The sequence below is a fragment of the Diceros bicornis genome, chromosome 32 (genome assembly GCF_020826845.1).
Source record: "Diceros bicornis minor isolate mBicDic1 chromosome 32, mDicBic1.mat.cur, whole genome shotgun sequence".
Lineage (NCBI taxonomy): Eukaryota > Metazoa > Chordata > Mammalia > Perissodactyla > Rhinocerotidae > Diceros > Diceros bicornis.
The window spans coordinates 27,975,843-27,998,292 of NC_080771.1; the positions used below are offsets into that span (position 1 = coordinate 27,975,843).

At 43.4% G+C, this 22,450-nt stretch overlaps 1 protein-coding gene across 1 annotated transcript in view; it reads left to right on the forward strand.

Annotated features, from left to right (window-relative positions):
* VAT1L (vesicle amine transport 1 like) overlaps positions 1 to 18,664 on the forward strand; it is a 145,149-nt gene extending 126,485 nt beyond the window's left edge. Inside the window, exons 8-9 of the mRNA XM_058528329.1 lie at positions 14,410 to 14,493; positions 16,338 to 18,664. Of these exons, the coding sequence (XP_058384312.1) occupies positions 14,410 to 14,493; positions 16,338 to 16,436 (183 nt within the window). The 3' untranslated portion in view covers positions 16,437 to 18,664. The remainder of the gene's footprint in view (positions 1 to 14,409; positions 14,494 to 16,337) is intronic.
* The last annotated feature ends 3,786 nt before the right edge of the window (positions 18,665 to 22,450 follow it).

Genomic DNA, 22,450 nt, shown 5'->3' on the forward strand with positions numbered 1-22,450 from the left:
AAAGTTTTTATTACCCCTGCAAAGCTGGGTTGTTTGGTTAAAAGGATACGTTTTTCTGTCTGGGGAGATGGGAATAACACCTCCAACTTCTCTGGCACCAAGCTTCTAAGAAACCCAAACCCCTCATTTGTAACATCATCATCAAACATATGCTAGGTTGCTAGCATATGGTATTAACAGTTGAGCATCTGGGTGCTAAAACTGTTGTTATAGTTGTTGTTTGGGGAAGGAGGCACAAAGTTCACATTTTATAACCTTTTTGGAAAATTCCAAACATATTCAAAAGTAGCGATAATAGATACTGACACCCGCCCCACCTCTCCCCGCTCAGGCCACATACCCATCAACCTAGCTTCCACAATGATTAATTTGGCCAATTTTGTTTCTTTTGTTGCCTCCCCTCCCCTGCTATTTTTCTGGAGTATTTTAAGGCAAATCCCAGACATAATATCATTTCATCTGTCAATATTTCGTAAACAGTCTAGGTTAAAATTCTAACTCTTCTACCTACTATGTCTGTGACCTTAGACAGGTTAATTAACCTCCCTGATCCACATTTTCTATATATGTAAAATGAGACTAATTGTAGTACGTCCATCATAGGGTTATAATGAGGAGCAAATGGACTGTTCCGTGAAAAACACTTGACAGCGCATGCTCAGGTCATGTGCTAAGTGGTCAGTGTTAGCCATCAAAATCACTATTATTGTCATTATCATTACTGAATTTACAGTACAGTACCAAGCATTTGGGACATGAAAGACATACGACTGTATGGGTCAGTAATCATGGCTCCGGCAGCAGAAAGAGGGCAGATAGGAGCGTGGAAAAACTGGAGCCTCAGAGATCAAATAGGAGGCTGGAGGGAGATGATGGGGCCTTGAGGTTGGCTGTGACTGCGAGGGGAGATAACACACAAGGAGATGAGAGCAAAGACCTCCGACTGGCTGTAGCAGGGGAGATGTCTTCTGCAATGAAAGGTCAAGTTTCTATTTTGATGGCCTGGAGAGAGTGTGTTAAGTGGGAGGAGGCGATGGGAGATAATGAGTTTCCTCAGACGCGTTGTCTCTGCAATACTGACAGAGCATCCTCTGATGGAGCATCCTAGAAAAGACACTTGACAGGTGAGGCTGCTGGTTGCGACAGCACGTGGCCTCTTGTGCAGCTGGTGGCTCGTTTTACTTTGGAGTTACTCACGCATCCCCATGAAAGGCTGCAGACCCCCCTGCCCCGTGAGCTTCCCTCAGCCCCTGTTCTGTAACCTCGATTCACTACTGTGATGATCAAAGTGGAGCTGGTGGCTTTCCTCACCATCACTTTTAAAACTTACTCTACAGTGAACACATGCTCACTGTGGACACTTTTAAAATCAGAAAAATATGATCTCACTTGTATGTGGAATCTAAACTAGTCAAACTCACAGAAGTAGAGAGTAGAATGGTGGTTGTCAGGGGGTTGGGGAGGGGGAATGGGGAGGAGATGGTCAAAGGGTACAAAGTTTCCAGAGAAATAAGCTCTGGAGATCTGCTACACAGCATGGTGCCTATAGCTAACAATGCTGTATCATATACTTAACATTTGCTAAGAGGGTAGATCTTATGGTAAGTGTTCTTACCACAAAACATAATTATTATATAATGAAGACGACCGGGGAAAAGGTATTATAGTGAAGAGGACAGGGGGAAGCCTTGGGAGGTGATGGGTATGTCAGTGGCCTTGATGGTGGTGATGGGTGTACGGGTGTATACTTATCCCCAGACTCATCATGTTGTAAACATTAATTACATACAGCTTTTTACATGCCAATTATACCTCAATAAAGTGGTTTAAATAAGTTAATAAAAATAGGAAACGCAGATAAAGTATAACAGAGAAAATGAAAACTGGCCATAACCCCCCACTCAGATGTAGCCAAGATTGTTAGGTTGATACAACCTATTATTTATTATTTGTATTAATATATATTTCACATAGATGTGACCACACTGAATGTGCAATTACTTATTCTCCTTATCACGTCAGTAAGAGATGGGAAGAGGGGATCTTACAGGGATGTCCTCTAATTCCCTTAAGCATCCTACACCTGATTGACACTTTGCTCCAGTTTTTTGCCTTTAAATATCAAATAAGAAATATTAACTATTAAATTAGTGAAGCTTCCTCATAAAGCTTTATTCGGTTTCTTTAATGTTGCTACCAGTAAACACAAAGAAAGGATCAATTATTATATATTCTCCTTTCCTATATGAACTGTTTATCACTGGTAATCAAATAACGGATGAAGGGACGTGTCTCCTTATAAAATTATGGCAGCTAATAAATGAACACAAAGTGTTAGAATTAGACCATCACCATTTCACAACCCCTGATAAATGAATAGGTCTAAGCACTGAGTGAGTGTCGTGAAGAGGGCCAACCAGCCATTGTGTGCCTTCCGGAGGACACAGCAGCACCCACAGACTTGGCAAAGACCTGACGTCTGATCAAACCTCCTACCAACTTGGAGGAAATACAGAGCACAAGGAACATGCTGGCCTGCACTGCTGTCCATAATCCACAAAATCCAGATGGTGGGAAATCCACGCGTCAAACAACCTGGGCTCGTCAACAGAACTTGCAAGGACCAGAACTTGTAGATTTAAAAGATCAGGGTATCCATGTTTTTTTAATGGACAAGACAAAACTATGGTGCCTAGGGAGGTACAGTTGGGTGAAAAACTAAGGAAATGCAAGGAAGTGATCACTCTACAAGTCAGGATACAGGAGGTGACATTTGGAAGAGGGGAAGGGGTTGATATTTGGGAGTGGCTGGCAAAGTTCTTTTTTTTTTTTTTTTTACTGAGGAAGATTAGTCCTGAGTTAATATCAGTGCTAATCTTCCTCTATTTTGTATGTGGGTCGCCACCCCAGCAAGGCCACCGACAAGTGGTGTAGGTCCACACCTGGGATCTGAACCTGTGAACCTGGACTGCCAAAGCAGAGCACGTGGAACTTGAACAACTCAGCCACAGGGCTGGCTCTGCAAAGTTCTATTTTTTGACCTAGGTGGTTAAAACTATATATTTTTGTGTAGCTTTCTGTATATGTGTTTTATTTCATAAGAAAAAGATTTTAAAAGAAAAATTAAAACTTTTACTACCTGTATAGTGTTGGATAGTGTCCTCTCCCAAATTCCTATCCTTCCCTGAACCTTAAAATGTGACCTTGTTTGGAAATAGGGTCGTTCCAAATGTTTTGCAACATTGCAACATTGCAGAAAGTTACATTCAGATGAGGTCATCCCAGAATAGGGTAAACCCTTAATCCAATGTCACTCGTATCCTTACAAAAAGATGAGAAGAGGGACTGGCCCCATGGTGTAGTGGTTAAGTTCGGCGTGCTCCGCTTCACCGGGCTGGGTTCGGTTCCTGGGCGTGAGCCTACACCACTTGTCAGTGGTCATGCTGTGGCATCAACCCACATACAAAATAGAGTAAGATTGGCACAGATGTTAGCTCAGGGCGAATCTTCCTTAGCAAAAAAAAAAAAAAAAGGAAAAGAAGGTGAGAAGAGACATAGAAACACAGGGGAACAGCATGTGAAGAAAGAGGCAGAGATTGAAGTGATGTGTCTATGAGCCAAAGGCACCAAGGATTGCCGGCAACCACCAGAAGCTGGGCCAGAAGCATAGAGAAGATTCTTCCTCAGAGCTTTCATTAGGAACCAGTTCTGCTGACACCTTGATTTCAGACTTCTAGCCTCCAGAACTGTGCGAGAAATTTCTGTGGTTTTAAGCTACCTGGTTTGATGTAGCTTGTTTCAGCAGCCCTAGGAAACTAACACACTACTCAACGTTACCGTGTGTTCGTAATTTTTTTAAAAACATGAAAAGAACGATTAGTTTAGCTGTAGACTGGGTGTGATTTTTCAAGGTAGTATCTCCAGGTTCTTGTCCATATGCAAACAATTATTTACTTGGTTGTAGTTACAGCCAAATGCCGTTTTATTTCTGGACTTTTGTTTTCACTGGATAGAGCACTGATTTGCATTTCTTAATTCAAGGATATACATCTCTACGAACCATTGGGTCACCCTAGATCCTACTGTTTTCTTCCTTAAAATGAAACAGGCCTTCCTACTGCATTTCCAGCACGCATCTCTGTTTCTGATTTTTCTGCTTACATCGTGATAAGATCTGGCTCATTTTACCATGGGTTGTGGGTTGCCCGAGTACCCTGCTGATTCTAGCTTACACACACACATCCTGTGACCCCACCACCACAGAGATCATCCCCTCAAACCATAAGCAGATGAAACTCAGCTGCTAGCTCCTTTGAGGGGCCACACAGAGATAGTGAGTGGGTTTAATTAACAGTGAAACAATATCCTGAAGGTTTCTCAAAGCACCAAGCAGAGATCAAGTTGTCTGATTTCCGCACAAGCAGGCAGAACCAAGGCTGAAATATGATTCCTTCTCAGTTGCCCTAGAATGGGAGGGGTGGTAGCTGTGGCTCTCTGCCGCTTTCCAACAAGCAATAATATTTAAGCCAAGTATTAAACTAAGCCCTGTCCAGACGGTAAAGCATGGAACACCAGCCTACCCCCTCAGGGGGATTTTAGTCAGCCAAGCACAGTGCCTGACTCATGGTGGGCAGTCAATATTGTTAAATGAAGCACCAGTGAAGTTCAAGGACTGAAACTTCAGAGCCCCAAGAATCGCCCGGAGTGGAGTGCCTCCGCAGCCTCAACAATAGGCCTAGGGGGAGGCCAACACGTCCCTTTTTAAAAGCTGCACTTTGTGATTTTGATGCAGACAGCCTTCAGCTGATACTTTGAGAAAAACTAATCTAATCATGAGCATCTTGAGGTCAGAGACCATATTGTGTTCTTCTCTTATTGAGCGCCTGCTGTGTACCACACCCTCTTCCTAGTCCTGGGCATAGAGCAGAACCCAATCTCCTGTGGCCATGTCCCTGTCCAGGGTGTCACATGGGTACTGGAGGTGAGGCACCTTGAGCCCACAGACCAATGGGAGGGGTGGAGAGGGGAAGATGCTCCCATAACACCATAGGTCTCAACTGGAGGCGATTTTGGCCCCCCCCCCCACCACCACCAGGGGACATTTGGCAAGGTCTGGAAACATTTTTGTTTGTCACACCGGGGAATGCTACTGGCATCTAGTGGGTAGAGGCCAGGGATGGTGCTAAACATCCTACAGTACACAGGATAGCCCCTCACAGCTAAGAATTATTTGACCCAAAACGTCAATAGTTCTTAGGTTGAGAAACTCTTCAAGAGAGAATGAAATAAGTGTCATAACAAACATATGAAAGTACAGAGGAAATAACGCATTCCTGGTCCTACAATGCAGTACCCAGGGTCCTATGGCCTGCCTTCCTCTCTCCCACTCCTTCACTCTTCTTGGTTCCATCCCACTCTCGCATACGTGGCAACAGTGCATTGAGCCCTGGAGTTACACAGAGCTCGGTTTGAAGCCTGGCTTCTCCATATGCCACTGTTGAATCTTGGGCAAGCCACTTAACCTCGATAAACTCAGTTTCATCTCCGCTGTCCTCCATGAGCAACAGGGACCCAAGAAGAAAAAGGAGGATGTTTTTATGCACCCTTGATTGACAGTCTGACAAACTCCCACTTACCTCATGGGGTGGATGCAATGAAATGAGATCATGCGTATGAGGTGCTTTGCTCGGGGACGGCACCTGCTGAGCATGCGCCACATGTCAGCTGCTGTGATGAGAATGAACAGCGTCCCCCACCACCCCATGGATGTACCACCTCTGCCTCATCCTTTTCAGTTACCTGGTTTTTAGATTCAGCTCTTTCCTTGAAACTCTTACTTTCCCCTAATACAACCTATGGGCAGGTGGTGACTATCATATCTCTATGCTCCTAGGTCCAGAACCCGTAGCCCCTCACGCATCCTTCCTCTCTAAGGAGGAGGATCCACAAGAAACCCCCCTTCAATCAAAGTGGTGGGGAACCAGCTTTCTACAGGAGCACTTGGTTTGCAAATCCCTCCTACGCAAACAGGATCACTCTTTTATTTCCACTCCTTACTTTAGACTATTCCACGGTTCCCAGACAACTTGTCCCAGGCATATCTGCCTCTGTTGGCCACCTCTGCTTTTGCATACTAGGCACCCTTGAACCTGTCTAAATTACAACTATGTCTAGATGACATAGTCAGTATATCTCAATTCCCTTAGGTAGTAAAAATGCCCTCGAACACCTGCAAACAAGCCCTTTCTCTCCAAGCGGAAAGAAAGGTCACCTCTGCCTTCCAAACTGTATTGTCTTAAATGCCAGCGGGTCTGGCCGTCATCCCTTTGAGAACGTGGCTACCCGCTTGAGAACTTCCAAGTCTTTGAAGAGTCTTTGGACTCCTCATAGTTCTAATCCTTTGCCACAAATTCTCATGTTTCCACAAACCTCATGCCTGAAGCTGAAAACCTTCAGGCATCAGGGAATGGTACAGTTATCAATCCAAGAATAAATAAAACCAGTATTATCTGGAAGCAAGGTAGTTACATCTGTAGTAAGGAACTAGAGTCCTCTAAGCAGAAATGCAGAGTATCTCTCCAAGGGTTTGAGGATTTTGCTGTAACAGATTCAAAGCAAGAACCAGTTGAAATTGTATTTTGTAAGTTCTACCATTGTCACGTGGAATTTCAGGAGCAGCAGGAGCTCGGGTTATTTTTTACCCCGCGTCCAGCAGACTTGAGGTGCGTAAGCAATTGATGAGGATTTTCGAAGTGTAACTTACCATCACCACCCTCAGTGCTCTTGTGGCCATTAATGACTCATTCTCTGACTGGAGCAGTATTTCCCTAGTTTATTTTTATGTCCTTCTATTTGGCTGAGAGACAAACTTCTACTTGACCTTCAAATCTCAGACTGAAAGTTACTTCCTCTCAATAGTCTTCCCTGGTTTGCATCCTTCTCCCACCCCCAATTGCTTCCTCTTCTGTGCCCCGTCACACTGCAGACCTCTCTCTTACAGACTGTACAACAAATATTTTTCTGCAGGGAACACGAATCATCACATGTCCCTTTTTATCCTCCTCCCCAGGCCTCACTCACATGTTAGAAGAAGCATCCATTGAGTGTCCATTTCAATTCTATTCAACCATCCAAATCCCACACTGGGGACATTGCTAAATAAAATGAAACAAACATTGGCGGCAATTCACTCGATTTTTTTTCCATCTTTTGCTTTAGTTCAAAATACAATAGGATAAGAACATATACATAGTTTGGCTTGATCGTGGATTGCAGATTTCTGCAGAACATTCTGGCTTTTGGTTCAATGTTTAATTCATTTGAATCCGTGAGGGCCATGATATACATTTGATCAAGAGTATCAGTGTCATCCAAGTACCCAGGGAAAAAGGAATAGTTACTCCATCCAGATTGTACTGTCTTGCTTTTTGCTTTCCCTTCTTCCTCACTCTCAGAACATTCCTTACCTCTTCTAAGCCAGTGTTGCTACTAATGGCCTCTTAAAAAATTCTCTTGGAACATCCCCTGGGACATTGGCTGTCCTGTGGCCAAGCAGATACTTCTCTTATAATAGCTACTTACTATTTCCCTTCCTTTAAAAATATTAGTCATCCTTGCAGGGCCAGGACTAGAGTAGGGCAAGACAGGTGACTAGGGGGCAAAATTTAAGGAGGCGCTCACTCTCAGGGTGGTACAAGTGCTAAGTCAGTACCTGAGAGTGAGTGCCTCCTTAAATTTTGCCCCCTAGTCACCTCTCTTGCCCCAGCATAGTTCTTGCCCTGCATCGTTGCACAGACCCCATATGCATCTGGTCTAAAAAGAAGTTGAGTGTTTGAATCTTTTCTCTGCCTTCCCAGTGGGTCAGTCCACAGTCCCTGACATTTTACTTGGCCAGTCACTCTTCCATCCAGGTCAAAATCTCGGGGCTCACTCACTTTAGACTCCTGCAGCTGCTTGACAGAACACAGAAGTTCCAGATTCCAAGTCTACTAGCAATGAATGTGTTACTTTTCAACACCCACTTTGGATTTTAAACAATCATCCGTCCCTCCCAAGGATGGATATCGCTAATGTGAGTAATCTTCCACAGACGTCTTTGGTAAATGTGCTTCTTAATTATAGTATTACTCATTTCTTATTTTTCAACCCTTTTAATTTATCATCTAATAGGTGCAGTGATCTGTGGAATAATCCATCTTTATTTTTTTCCTATTTTAGGTAGCTAGGCTTATTACTATTCATAGCACAAGCCAGATGCTTTGATTAGTAAGTGGTATCATTTGTACCCTAATGACTTTCACACCATTCAAAAGGAAATAGAATATTATGAAACGTTAAATAAGACCCCAAGCAAAGATTGAGCATTGTTAACTCTCATTACCCAAGTGTGAAGGAAATGACCACTCAGTTAGAAGGTGACAAGGTGGAAGGATAGTCTAGATTTGTCTGAGCTGGTGTGGGCATCTGCATCCTTGGAAACTCTTTAGATGTAGTACCAAAGGCCCCAACCATCCTTCCCAGCATCTTGGTCCACATTCACTTTTCTTCTTTGTCCTCATGCCCACTGGCCTCTTTGCAGTCTCTCCTCACATTCTGCTCCCTCTGCTTGGAATGGTCCTCTCTCCCTTCTTGTCTTAGCTACATCCTACTCCATCCTACTCATCCCAGCTCAATGATCACTTCTTCAGAGAAGCCCTCCCTGATCTTCCCAACGAGGTCAGGTCCCCTATCCACATTCTCATAATACCATCTTAGAATCATCAAGTGGCAATCTTACATTTATTTGAGTCCTTCTTTGATTGATTAAGTCTTTGTCTCCCGTAAGACCATAAACTTCATGAGGGCAGGGGATCTTGTAGGTGTTTGCTTTCCATCATCTTCCCTGGCTTCCAGAAACCCCACCTCTCCTAGTACCATTGCAGATGGAAATAAGCATGACCATAACTACTGCTCCTCTGCGAACATGGTCTGAGCCCATTACATTTCCTCCGTGGCTGGTGCTTGAGTGCCGTCTTGAATGCCAGTGGACTTTGTTGAAGTGTGAACCAATGGTACAGGATCAACTCTGATGAGTTGCGATCCCTTGGGGCTACGTACATACATCAGGAACACACTTTTTTAATCGTGAAATTGATTTTATTATGTTTAGCCTATTTACTAAGTGAAACTGATTTCCTCAGGACAGAGAGAGCAGATCTGTTTCACCCATTACTCTACACACAGCTCCTTGAGGAGGGCTTTGGCACTGTTGACTGACTGACTGACTGACTGAATGAATGAATGGATAGTACAGCTATTATTGTTTAATATTTTAAGAAGGTGAAGGGCAGAGAGATGAAGCGACTTGCTAGAATGACATTACAAGTCAAAGCAGAGCTTAGGACCCAGTGATGTTCCCACTACCTCCTGCCACCATCTGCTTGGGATGGTGTTGAAGCAACCTCCCAGGGACAAGCAGTGTCAGAAAAAGCCCAGATGACTTCTGTGCTCAGGATCTTGGCATCTGCGGTGTTTGAATGACATGACTCAGATTTCCTCCCCCTGTCTGGATGGGAAACTAGCTCTGGCAGGGATGGCCTGAGTATGCCCAGAATCCCTAGTCCTGGAAAATACAGCTGCCGAGACCAGATCTGGCCCATCACACCGCTGGGAGTGGCATCTCAGACTGGGTGTGGGGGACTATGGCCCAGATTATGAGCAGATTCCACTGGGCCATGCAGGCAGCACTGAGCAGGCCACCAAGAGACAACCACCTGGGCCAGGGGCTCTGGGATGTGAGATATATGGGACAGAAACCTCTGGATGAAACTCAGCCTTATGGCATCTCGCTATCTCCACATATCCACTTGCCGGTCCATTCATTCATTCATTCATTCTGGAGGCTATCGTATGCCAGACAGTCCTTTGCACCGGGGTCCCTGAGGTTGGTGCTGTTGTCCCGCCCAACTAGAGCTGCACTCTGCAGTATGGTAGACAGGAGCCACGTGCAGCCACCGGGCACTTGAAGTGTGGCTAGTCTGAACTGAGACACACTGTAAGTGTAAAATACACCACAGATTCCAAACACTTAGTACAAAAATGTATATAAAACATCTCATTAACTATTGAGTATATATTGAAATGATAATATTTGGATAGATTTGGTTAAAGAAAATATATTATTAAAATTAATTTCACCGGTTATTTTTAATATTTCTTAATGTGGCTAATTAGAGAAATTTTAGTTACCTCTGTGGCTCACTTCTTATTTCTTTTGTACAGCACTGGTCTAGAGACTTGCAACGTAGAGGCAAGGCTGATGAGTAAGTTCCAAGCTGAGGATAATGATAACATCACTAGCTGGCCTGAGGTGCCACAGGAGCTCAAAGGAGACTTGGCCCAGACTGCAAGAGGCAGGGGTTGGGGGCCAGAGCAGCTTCCTAAAAGAATTCACATCTCAGTCGACAGCCAGGAGACAAATCTGTGTAAGCTCCGGGACCAGGGCACTCCGAGAAGGAACCCAGTCTATACTGGGCAGTCTGCACTGCGCCTTCAAAGAGGCACAAAGCTGAGAGGCCCAATGAACTTCAGATATGTCTCCAGTGGCAGGAGTGAGGGGGGTGGGAGAGGAGAAGGGGAAGCAATAAAGCCAGACAGGGCAACAGACATTAGCTCCTGAAAATCAAGTCCGGTTGTATCCAGCAGAATTATAATGTGAGCCACACTCAAAGTTTTCAATTCTGTAGTAGCCACGTTCAGAAAAGTACAAAGAAACAGGTGAAATTAACTTTAGTGGTATGTTTCACTTAATATTTAAAATGTTATTATTCCAACATGTAACCGATATCAACAATTCTTACTGAGATAGCTTGTATTCTCTTTTGTTATTAAGTCCTTGAAGGCTGCTGTGTATTTGACACATACATCGCAGTTTGTGCTAGCTGCATGTCAAGCGCTCAGTGCATATGGTGACAGTGGCTACTGTATTGGGCAATGCAGCTCTACTGGACTTTTCTCTTGAGTGCAATGGGAACAGGTTTTAAGAGAAGAGTGCCTTAGAAAAATCTCTCTGGTAGCCACAAGAGAAGCAAGTAGTTTTCTGGGGGCTGTCACCCCCATCTTCCCAGTGCTGTCACCTACTGAGGTACCTCAGCTTATAAACTGGTAACTTGGGAACAAAATCTCTTTTTGCAGACTTTACCCTGTGGTGGTGTTATTCGAGGGCAGTTTCGGGGTGCAGACGGCAGAGCCCTGACTTGGGTTTCGTCCAGAGTCCTAAAAAGGGGAACTGCTCTTTTAGTTCTCATGTGGGTCTAACCACCTTTCAGGTGGTGACGTGGGACAGACTCAGATTTTTCCCTCTTGGGTTGTCATCTGTGAAACTATAATGCCGATACTCGCCTAAGAGGCTTGGTGTGCAGATAAAATGAAGGAACATATGTAAAATGCCCCACACTGTCCCTGATAAAGAATTGATCAAAAAATGGGAGTTTCTTTCCTCCCGAGTTGTCATCAAAAGGACTCTTTCACATCTCCAAGCGCAGCCTAAGAGGATGTAAACTCAAACAGCATCACTGGGGATCAGACTACATTAGTCATCTGTTGAAAGACTCCTAACCCTTTCTCCACCCTCCCACATAAGGAACTTCAAGGAGTTAGTTCATTTCAGAAAGAAATGTCCAAAAATATGCAGATTAGAGCCAGCCCTGCAGGGAGCTTTTTTCTAGCGTCACAATAAATTTTAACTGGTAAGAAAATAGCTTTTCAGTTTCCCTGGGCTCTATCTTATTGGAAAAGCAGCTTAAAAATTGTTCCTAATCTCCAAGGCAAGCTTAATGGCTTGCCAGGGTAATAAACAGCTGAATTCGGGGAAGCCATCATGTGAGATATTACCTACCACCTTCCTCTGCCTTTGAGAATCAAATGAAGCTACACAGTCTGGGTGGAACTGGGAAAAAGCATCGCTTTTGAAGTCTGACAAACCTGAGTTTGAACCACAGTTCTGTTGCTCAGAGCTATATAATCTCTGGATAATATAATTGCTTGTATCTTTGAGCATCAAGGTACTTCTCTGAACAATGGGTATAGTGTATATCTTGCAAGGTAAGAATATATTAGTTGTCTATTGCTGCATAACAAATTATCCCCAAAACTTATGGCTTAAAACATTATGATCTCAGAGTTTCTGTGGGTGAGGAATCTGGGCATGGCTTCGCTGGGTCCTTTGCCTCAGGATCTTTTCCAAGGCTTCAATCAAGGTGTCAGCCAGGGCTTCGGTCTCATTTCAAGACTCAACCGGGGAAGGATCTGCTTCTAAGCTGTCTCATTGGTTGTTGGCAGGATCCAGTTCCTCATGGGCTTTTGGACTGAGGGTACCAGTTCCTCACTGGCTGTTGGCTGGAGTCCTCCCTCCGTTCCTTGCCTTATGGGCCTCTCCATAGGGAAGCTCACAATGTGGAGCTTATGTCCTCAGAGCAAGAAGGCAAGAAGAGTCAGGGAAAGAGAGACTGCAAGACAGAAGTCACAGTCTTTTATAACCTAGTCTTGGAAGCAACATCCCATCCCTTTTGCTGTATTTTGTTGGTTAGAAGCAAGTCACTAGGTCCAGTCAATATTCAAGGGGAGGGGGGGTTTAGACATGGGTGTGAGTACCAGGAGGTGGGGACAGTTGGGAGCCATTTTAGAAGCTGTCTGCCACGATATTTAAAGATTCTCTGTAAATAGTAGCTATTGTTATGACCAAATATGAAACCACTTTGAAAAGCAACATTCACCACAGAAAGAGAAGAAATCTATAGGGTTATGTACTAGGGTCAGGAAGTTTAACAGTTGTATGACACTGTCAGTCTGTAAAGCAGAGTTGATTCTCACTCATGCTAGGTTACCCAAAGACTGCATTTAAAGATGCATTTTCATTCACTGATTTGATAACATGCTACCAAATAACAACGTTTGGACACTAGGTTAAAAGGCATTCATTTCCCCTACATAATGTTTTATCGTATATCCAAATCCCTTTTTAGGTATTTTAGGATTTCCATGTTTTTATGGCAAGAGGTAAATAAAAATGTCTTAATTTTCTCATTTAACAATATTATAAAGGCATTTAATCCTGTGGTACATTCTTTTTAATTAGCATTTTAACAGCTACATAACATTTCCATTAATAGATAAATGTAAGAGCCATGGTTTACTTAACTTTCCCTTATTCTGTGACATATAAGTTGCTTCAATGTTTTGCCATTAAAAGCAATGCTGTGATTGAGTATCTTTTGTGTGGTAAGGTTTTTTCCCCATAGTTTGAGTTATGTCTTTAGGACAAAGTCCCAGAAAAGCAATTAGAATACACACATTTTAATGGCTCTGTCAAGTTTTTATCCAAATGAGAAGTCAGCTTTGGCTTTTATATAAGTAAACATTGTTCCATCAGCCCCAGATTGAGTTCCTCAAAGGCAGACACCCGAGCTTACGTTTTAATTTTTTTTTAAACCACGGCGTCTAGCCTTTAAGCAACATTTAATGAATATTTGTGGACTGAATGAATGAACAAAAATATTTAAAAACTCGAGACTTCAGGAAAACTATTTAGGCTAGATCTATTGTAACTCTTTTTTTTCAATCGAGAGATGTTACATTTCCATTTAGATTTCACTAAGAGATGTGGAGGATGTACCCATGCCAAGCACTGGGATCTCCCTTGCCTTATTTCAGTTAATCCTCACAGCCCCCCCTACAGTTCATTTTCCACACAGCAAGAGAATGAAATGCTCAAAGCATAAATCAGATTATGTCACACACTTGCTTTTTTAGAGGATCCCGGGAGACATCTGTTGGCCCCATCATTTGAAAGGAAACAGTAGGTCCTCTTTTCTGGGGAATACTAGTTCTGGGGAAATCTCTACTTAGGTGGAAAGAAAACTTCTACCCAATAACCAGGAATTATGGGAATTTTCCTGAATGTAGTTCAGCCTGGATAACGGGTCATTTTAGACAACTGTGAGTCGGAGTGATATAACATCTAGGTAAGGAGGACACAATTGACCCTCAGAAAATAATTTTATTGGTCAAAATTTATTCTGGCTGATGTGTCCTGCCGCTCTGCACCGTGTACTCCTTGGAACTCCACAGTACATTCCCCACTCCACCCCCACGCCCTTTTTTTAAAAGATATTTTCATCTACATATGTCAGGAGCTATCACCCTCATTTTTTAGACCCAGGAGACCAAGTTGCTTCACAAGTTCAGAGTGTGTGAGTGACACAACCAGAATTTATTTGCCACCAGTGTCTGATAGACCGCGGGCTTAGCCACTAAACTTGACCCGCAGCGCCCCCTCGTGGGCAGGCGGTGGTTTGGCTTCTCCAGGCTCGCTTTTCACCTGGGCGACATCTCACCCTAACCAGCACTTCCGTGTTTCTCCCTCTCTCTCAGGTGAAGGAGGCCATGCAGCGGATCCACGACCGAGGGAACATCGGCAAGTTAATTCTGGATGTCGAGAAGACCCCGACTCCACTGGTGAGTCAAAAGCAGAGAGATCCATTCAGTTCAGGTGGGGCAGCACAGGTGGGGGTGGAGGGAAATGCAGGCAGCTCACTGGCTCCGGGAGACCAGCAGTAATCAAACGACGGCGCAAATGAGGGGTTAGGCAGTCACAAACTGAAATGAATGCTAAGAAGGAAGGGAAAATGCTTCGGGGAGGGCATTTCAAGAGCACTCTGAGGGCAGTCAGGAAAGGACAGAAACAATGGACCTGTGTCTGGGACAAGGTCCACTCTCTCTCTTGGCTGCCACAAGTGACAGGAATTCCCAGTAAATCCTAAGAAATTCACATTCACATACTCAACAGAAGGATGCCAGCTGCCTCCGAGATGCCTCTTGATGATTCTGTTGATTTTGTTTTCTTTTCCTTTTTTTTCCAATTATTTTATTGAGGTAATAATGGTTTATACATACAATGGAATACTACTCAGCCACAAAAAAAGACAAAATCATCCCATTTACAACAACATGGATTTTGTTTCCTTTTATTGGGATAAAACCTTTACATCCAGGAATCTCACCAGGAGGGAAGCATTTCACACTCACACCCTAGAGCTCCTCAGGGGCCCCTTAAGGGGGGCTATACAGTGTGGTGGTCAACACAAGACTGTCATCAGCATGCATGGATTCAAAGGCCAGCTCTGAGCCCGTGTGTGGCCTGGGCAGTTAACTTTGCCACTCCAGCTTCGGTCCCCCTGTCTGTAAATTGGAGATTGATCAATTCTCACAAATCCATTAAAATCATACACAGAAAGCATCGTGTCATACACACTAAGTACTAGGAAAGGTTTAATAAAGAAAATACTTAGGAAGGGTTTTTTGTTTGTTTTCTGCCATGTTTAGTCTTGAAGCTGCATCAGTCATTCATAAAAGAGAAAGAACTAAATTTCTTGCATGGTTTAGTCCAAAGTGTGTACTTTTAAAAGTATTGTCTTGGCTTTTGTGACCATAATGTAGCTTAGGAATGATGGCCATTTCACTCAATGAAAGATGATTTAATAAGAGGGCATTTTACAAAGTGCAAGGGACTAATAACAATATGGATATAGTTTATTAAATGCTTACCAAGTTCCAGGACTGTGCCAGCAAAGGTTTGAAGGCAGATGAAGGGTGGAGGTTAGGGAGGAAAAGGGTGCTGGGATCCTGGGTCCTCTGTGCACCTATGCTGTCTTCTTTAAACACGTGACCAAGTCTGTCACAGCCCCATCAGTGAAGGGGACCTAGAGCTGTCCTGGACGGCTTTTTGCTTTCAAGCAGAGTAGTTGACACCAGCTTCCTGCCCTGAGCTGCTGCCTGTCTCCATTACATGTGAGGTCCTGCTGGGCCCTCAGGCTGGTGGGAAGGCCTGTTTGACTATGGGGGGTGGGGGCGGGATTCTTATCAAAGTAGGAATTGAAAAGCCCGCCTTTCAGGGTGAGAGCTCAGATCCTACCTTGGCATATGTCATTGTCCTTTTCCTCAATTTCAGGTGGGCTTCTGCCCTGGTACCTAAAGAAATAAAATGATGATGGAGAAGGCGCCAACTCAGATCTGTGGTATTTGGAGCATCTCTATGGTGGGAAGGAGGCCACAGCCTGTCCTGGTGGAAGACTAGGCTCAAAGGAGAAGGAACACGTAGTCAGACTAAATGTAGGGCATCATGAGACCCAAGATGGGTCCAGTGAGGTCATTTCTGGGATGAGCACCTAACAGAAAAGGAAACAGCACAGGATTGAGGCTCCAGAGGGGGCAAGGAAGCCTTCCCAGAGCTTCATCAGAAGCTCAGAGAAGGTAGGAGACAGATTGCAGAGGCCTCTAACGAGTCCTCTGTTGAATTACAGATGGCCAACGACAGCACAGAGACCAGCGAGGCGGGAGAAGAGGAGGAGGACCACGAGGGTGACAGCGAGAACAAGGAACGGATGCCCTTCATCCAGTGACCCAGGACCCAGGCAGGAGAATGTGAAGGATGGTTTGGAAGAAGAGGAGCCAGCTGAGAACGCTCTTCTGTGCCCCAGTGAACAAATGCTGTAGTCCAGTGCGTGTCGTGTTTGTCTGCAGTCAGCTGAGCTAAAAAGCTGTTAATCACCGTTGTTTTTGAAATTAAGTGCCAGTCCCATTCCATGCAGTATTATGTCCCGCCCCCATCTGTGTATTACACTCTCCCTTCTCCCTTCTTTCAAAACCATCCATCTTTGGGTCCTTCTTGACAGTTCTAGAACAGCCTCGAAAATGAATACAAGCCCACAGGCCCAATGCCTAAGAGACCAGACATGGGCAAAGGCAAGTTTGGATTGGAAGGTGTTGTCACAAAGCACTGTCCAGGTCCTAGAATTCTTCAGGCCAATGATACTTTTTGCTGCCAGTCACCCACACTTCTGACAAGAGCGCTTGCCAATTTGGCTGGCAGAAAGAGGGTAGGCCAGAAGATGTTTTCATGAACCCATAAATTTAGGACCTCTCCACCACAGTAGTACTTTCTCTCTCCCCATTTAAGAGGCAACTTCCTTACATTCATTCAGTTGCTTCATGGTCCGAAGGTTGAACCACTCTCCTCTCGCCCTCTGATGTTTGATCCCTTCATTGGTTCTTATCCATAAACACAGGGAAACAGATGTGGAATTTTTAGGGTAGAACGTGGGTCAACAGCATGAGTTTGAGGACCAGCCACAGAGATGTCTCCTCTGAAATCACATCTCATGAGCAAGCTCCTCCCCTTGCCTATATATTTTATTTTAATTTTAAGAAAACTCACTGCGTCTGGGACTATTTCAGAAGTCATTACCAAGACTCACCTATGTTTGCACACTTGCCATTGGCATTGCCAATTTTGCTATTTTCATTTCTTGGTAGTGAGCAGCCACCTTTACCGAGGATCCCCCAAGGAAGACCTCCCTTGTAGAGCATATTTAGGAAAAAATCAATGAGTATCTTTCTTCTTGCCAAAGCATGTTCCAACATGTAACAAACTCTATCGACACAAAAGGTTGATGTTCAGTATCTGAGGCCAAATGCGTAGTTCCTCTCCTCCAAAACATGAAATTATGGTGCAGACTCTGCAGGGCCTCTGCCTTTTTGGAAATCAGGGACTGAACTACCTGATTACATACCTTGCCCAATTTTCCATTTCCTATATGCCTAAGAAACCCCACCCCATTTGACATAGCTTAAAGTGAACAGTTTCCCTGCAGGAAGAGAGAGAGTCTCACTGTCTCCACAAGAGGATTCCTCATTCCATCTTCCCAGTTCTTTTGACCCAAAGGGTTGACTCCATCACTCACAAACCAAGCTGGAGACTGAAGGAGCCCACATAATTAGCATTCCAACTCACTTTGCATTCTGGAAGACATCGGAGGATTCCTGCATTGCCCAGTCTCTCCACCAATGAGCCTTAGGGTAGACCCAACTCCCCCCAGGTGATGGGAATGAGTGCATTTCAGCAATTACCTGTTTTATTTCCAAAATCCTTTTGTAACAAATGTCACCTCACTAATCATGTTCTTTTTTCCTATCCTAAGCTTGTGATGATGACTTATTTATGCCAAATATTTATCTGAAGAGAGTTTCTCCTTGTTGTGAATGTACGTGTAAAATATGAAGATGAGAAAGGGTGCTGCCATCTGATGAGCAGAGAGATGAGAGTATCTTGAAAGAAGACACCAATATCATTTCTCTTCCTACCCCAGGACTCACCAATATTCCAATTCTGGGCCATTTAGAGAGATAATGTAGAGGTTTTATCCCCCCAACCCCTTCAATAAATGCTGTATTATTGTTCATGTTTCTCCCATAACCAAGCTGAAAATGGGATCTTAAGAAGAACCGCAACTCAAGTAACATTGCTGGTGAGCTGGACAGAAATGACATTTTCTAGGGCTAGGGGAGCAAAGAGCCACTGGGTGTATCTGGGCTCTCCTCTGCCAGGGGCGTGGGAACTCAACAATCAGAATCCAGAAGGCCTTTTTATGTCCAGAGGAGAAGCATGGAAAGTCGTTCCTCCCTACATCTGTTTTCTCGGCTAGCAAATTTCATACAATAATCACAAATGATGCCAAACCTTTTTGTCTCCTCAGAATACAGAATGAGAAGAGAAAACTAGAGTTTGACCAATAAGATCAATTTATGCTATGAAGAATAGGGAAAAAAAATCAAAATTAACTGTTTGATGCACTCTTTCCTGTCACATGATCGTTTTTCGCAGGAAGTGGAAAGAACGTCTCAGTTTGCCTTAAAGGAACTGTGAAGGCTTCTCTGTAATTTAAGCTTGATTGGAGTGAACTGAAACATTGTCTAATGTATTTGTGGCTTTAGAGCTTTTGTTATATTGTGCCTACAAAGCAAATTATGTTTACATAAAAAATATAAATAAAGTATTCAGCATAGCATCACCTTGCCTGGCATCAATTACCCCACATAGTTCTTGGAAAACGGCCGCATTATTAAATGCAAGGAATGGGTGACTTAAAAAGGAGAAATAGAGCCAGCCCTAATGCCCTAGTGGTTAAAGTTTGGCACTCTTACCACTTTGGCAGCCTGGGTCTGTTTCCCGGTCATGGAACCACACCACCCATCTGTCAGTTGCCATGCTGTGGCGGCAGCTCACATAGAAGAACTAGAAGGATTTACAACCAGGATGTACAGCTGTGTACTAGGGCTTTGGGGAGAAAAAAAAAGACACTGAAAAAAAAAGGAGAAATAAAAAAATACAAAACGTGATAGAAGAATCTCCCGATGAAAACTAAAGGCTACAGAGAAAAAATGGGGTTGAGAGGAGACAAGCCTTTAAAAAGACATTTAAGTTCCCTCAAGCAAGAAAATAAAACCACCAAATAACAGAAAAATTAAATACATTATATAACAATAATTATAATGGCATTTGTTAGGCACCTATTGTATGCTGTTAAAAGAGCTATATATGTATTAACTCCCTTACCCTCCCAACAGCCCTGAGAGGTAGGGTTTAACATTATGCCCATTTTATAGATGACAAGACTGAGGCATAGGGAGATTTTTTTTTTTTTTTTTTGCACTTGCCTAAAATCACACAACCAGTAAGTGGTGGAGCCAGGATGTAGAATCAAGCTAGAAACCTAGAAACCATGCTCCTGATTGCTTTATCATGCTTCTTGGCTAAAATAAGGATAAAATACAGTGCATTTCAAATTACCATCCCTTGCTCACTAGAAACTCTTCGGGGATTCTGTTTCCTCTGATTTCAAGGATATGTTTGTAAATTTTTTTTTGCTTTGTAGCAAATAATATGCATATCAAGAAGTGTTTTCTTTCTGCCCCTCCATCCAGAAATTTGGTGAAGTAACATTTGGTGAATTCACATTTGGTGAAGTGCTGATTTTAAAGCTCACACATCTCAACCATTTTTATTTTCATCATCTAATATCCTCAAGGTTATCAAAGAGATACATAAAAGTAAATCCCCAAGAGCTAAGATTTCACAAAAGAGGAATTCATGATTAGAGAGAAGCTTACTGTGTTTGCCATATTTCTCAGCAGGAAGCCCTCCCCCCACCCCCCGCAAAAATAGAGCTAGTCCCATGTCAATGAAATGCCACATACATAAACCTGAATTTACAAAGTAGAAAAGTTAGTCACATTGTCAGTGAAATGCTTACAAGTCACTATCCAAGGGATTTTCTCATATATTCTCCTTTAATGCTTATGTATTCCATATGACTCTCATGGCCTCATGTAGCCAGTGTTGGTGTACTGTCACATTTAAACACAGTCCAGCAACAAAAACTGGAATCTAAACTAAAATCCACATCTTCACTTGTAACTCTGAGAATGGGGAGGAGGTCTAGCAGTTGGAAACAAAATTCTTTTCAGCGGTGTGGATGAGGTTAGGGTAGTAATGGAGGCAAACCTTTCAAAAGCCGTTTTGGCCAAAGGAAAACATTTGTGTAAATGCAAGGAGGGGAGAACTTTTGAAGTGCATATTGGAGGAATGGAGAGTGGACCAGTTAGCTGAAATACACACATGTGGGGATGGAGTAGAGGAGAAAGGCATGGTGGTAAATGGGTACCAGATTTGGAGGTCTTTGAATGCCAACCTGATAATCTTGGATTTCCATGGAAAGGAACAAGGATGTGCAATGGTGTGACGTAAAAGCTTGGGGTCTGGAGGTGATTACTGAGAGTAAATGGGGAGTTTAATGGGAGGAGGGATATGAGATGAGCCTAAAGGGGGTCCAGAGTTGGATATCAAATACCTTGATCCCCCTGCCCTGGTTTGGGTTCTCCAGAATCAGACATTGAAACAAGGATTTGAATGTCAACAGTGTTGGGAGGTGATCTCAAGAAGCACAGATGGGGGAGTGGAAACATAAAACAGGAAAGGGAAGAAGCCAATTCACAGTGTACTGATGAGCAGATTACCACTGTGGGAAACTGTAGACATGCCCCAGAGTTGTCCCATGAAAGGTGAGGAAGATATATTTATCCATCAATTCCCATGCGTCAGTGGTTGAGGGTGACTCCTAACAAGCGTGTTGATGCCCCAACACTCTTGTCCTTCCCTGTGTAACCAGGCACATTGCTGTGGCCAGAAAATGCCCTAGACAGACAGCCACAAGAAGCCATTGGTGCGTATGGGAGCAGAGAGGAGATATGGAACAAGTGCCCACAGCTCCTATTATGAATCTTCCAGGGAATTTGCTCTTTATTCTGCAGTCAAAGGGGGAAGTTTGTTTTTTTTTTTGCTGAGGAAGATTCACCTTGTTAACATCTATTGCTAATCTTCCTCTTTTTGTTGAGGAAGATTCGCCCTGAGCTAACATCTGTTGCCAATCTTCCTCTTTTCATATGTGAGCCGCCGTGACGGCATGGCCACTGACAGACTGGTGTAGGTCCACGCCCAGGAAACGAACCCAGGCAGCCAAAGCAGATCGTGCTAAACTTAACCACTAGGCCACTGGCACTGGCCCAAAGGCGGAAACTTTTGAGGCTTTCCACGAACTATATTTCAGTCTTACTAACACTCTCCCACTCCCCGCTCCAGCTATCCCATTAGCTCACACGACCACTTCTTTTTTGCTTTTTGTTTTGTTAATTGGTCTCTTCCCTTGGAGAGCACAATTTTTGCTCAGAGGAGAGACAGCCAAAATGCCTCCATAATGTCACCATGATGAGTGACTTCATTGGGACCTTCCTGCCAAATTTCAGGTCTCTTCTTTATTGGGGCCAGAAAATCTGGGGCTCTGCATTAATTGAAACCACATGTTTGTTCAATAAATATTTAATGAACACTTACTAGGTGCAGACCCTGTTCTGGGTCCTAGAAATAGAAAGAAAATAAGACAGACTTTTCCTCAAGAAATTCACAGTCTAAACCGTGCTATCCAATAAAAATATAAATGTGAGCCACATACAAAGTTAAATTTTCTAGTAGTCACATTAAAAAAGTAAAAAGAAACAAGGAAATTTAATTTTAATAACACAGTCATACGTTGCTTAACAACAGGGATATATTCTAAGAAAGGCATCGTTAGGCAATTTCATCGTTGTGCAAGCATCATAGAGTGTGCTTACATAAACCTAGATGGTACAGCCTACTATACACCTAGGCTAGATGGTACTAATCTTACAGGACCATCGTCGTATGTGTGGTCCGTCATTGACGGAAAAGTTGTCACGCGGCACACAACTTTTTTGTTTAACCCAGTATATCCAGAATGTTATAATTTCAACATATAGTCGACATAAAGACTATTAATGAGCTATTTTGCATTCTATTTTTCATACTAAGACTTCAAAATCTGGTGTGTATTTTATGCTTACAGCGCATCTCAATTTGGACTAGACACATTTCAAATGCACAGCAGCACTTGTGACTCGTGGCTTTCACTTTAGACAGGCAGGTCTAGAAAAAGGACAGAAATGGACGTAAAGATATGCAACATGGCTTCAGTGATGCAATGTTAGAGGGAGAAGGGCACAA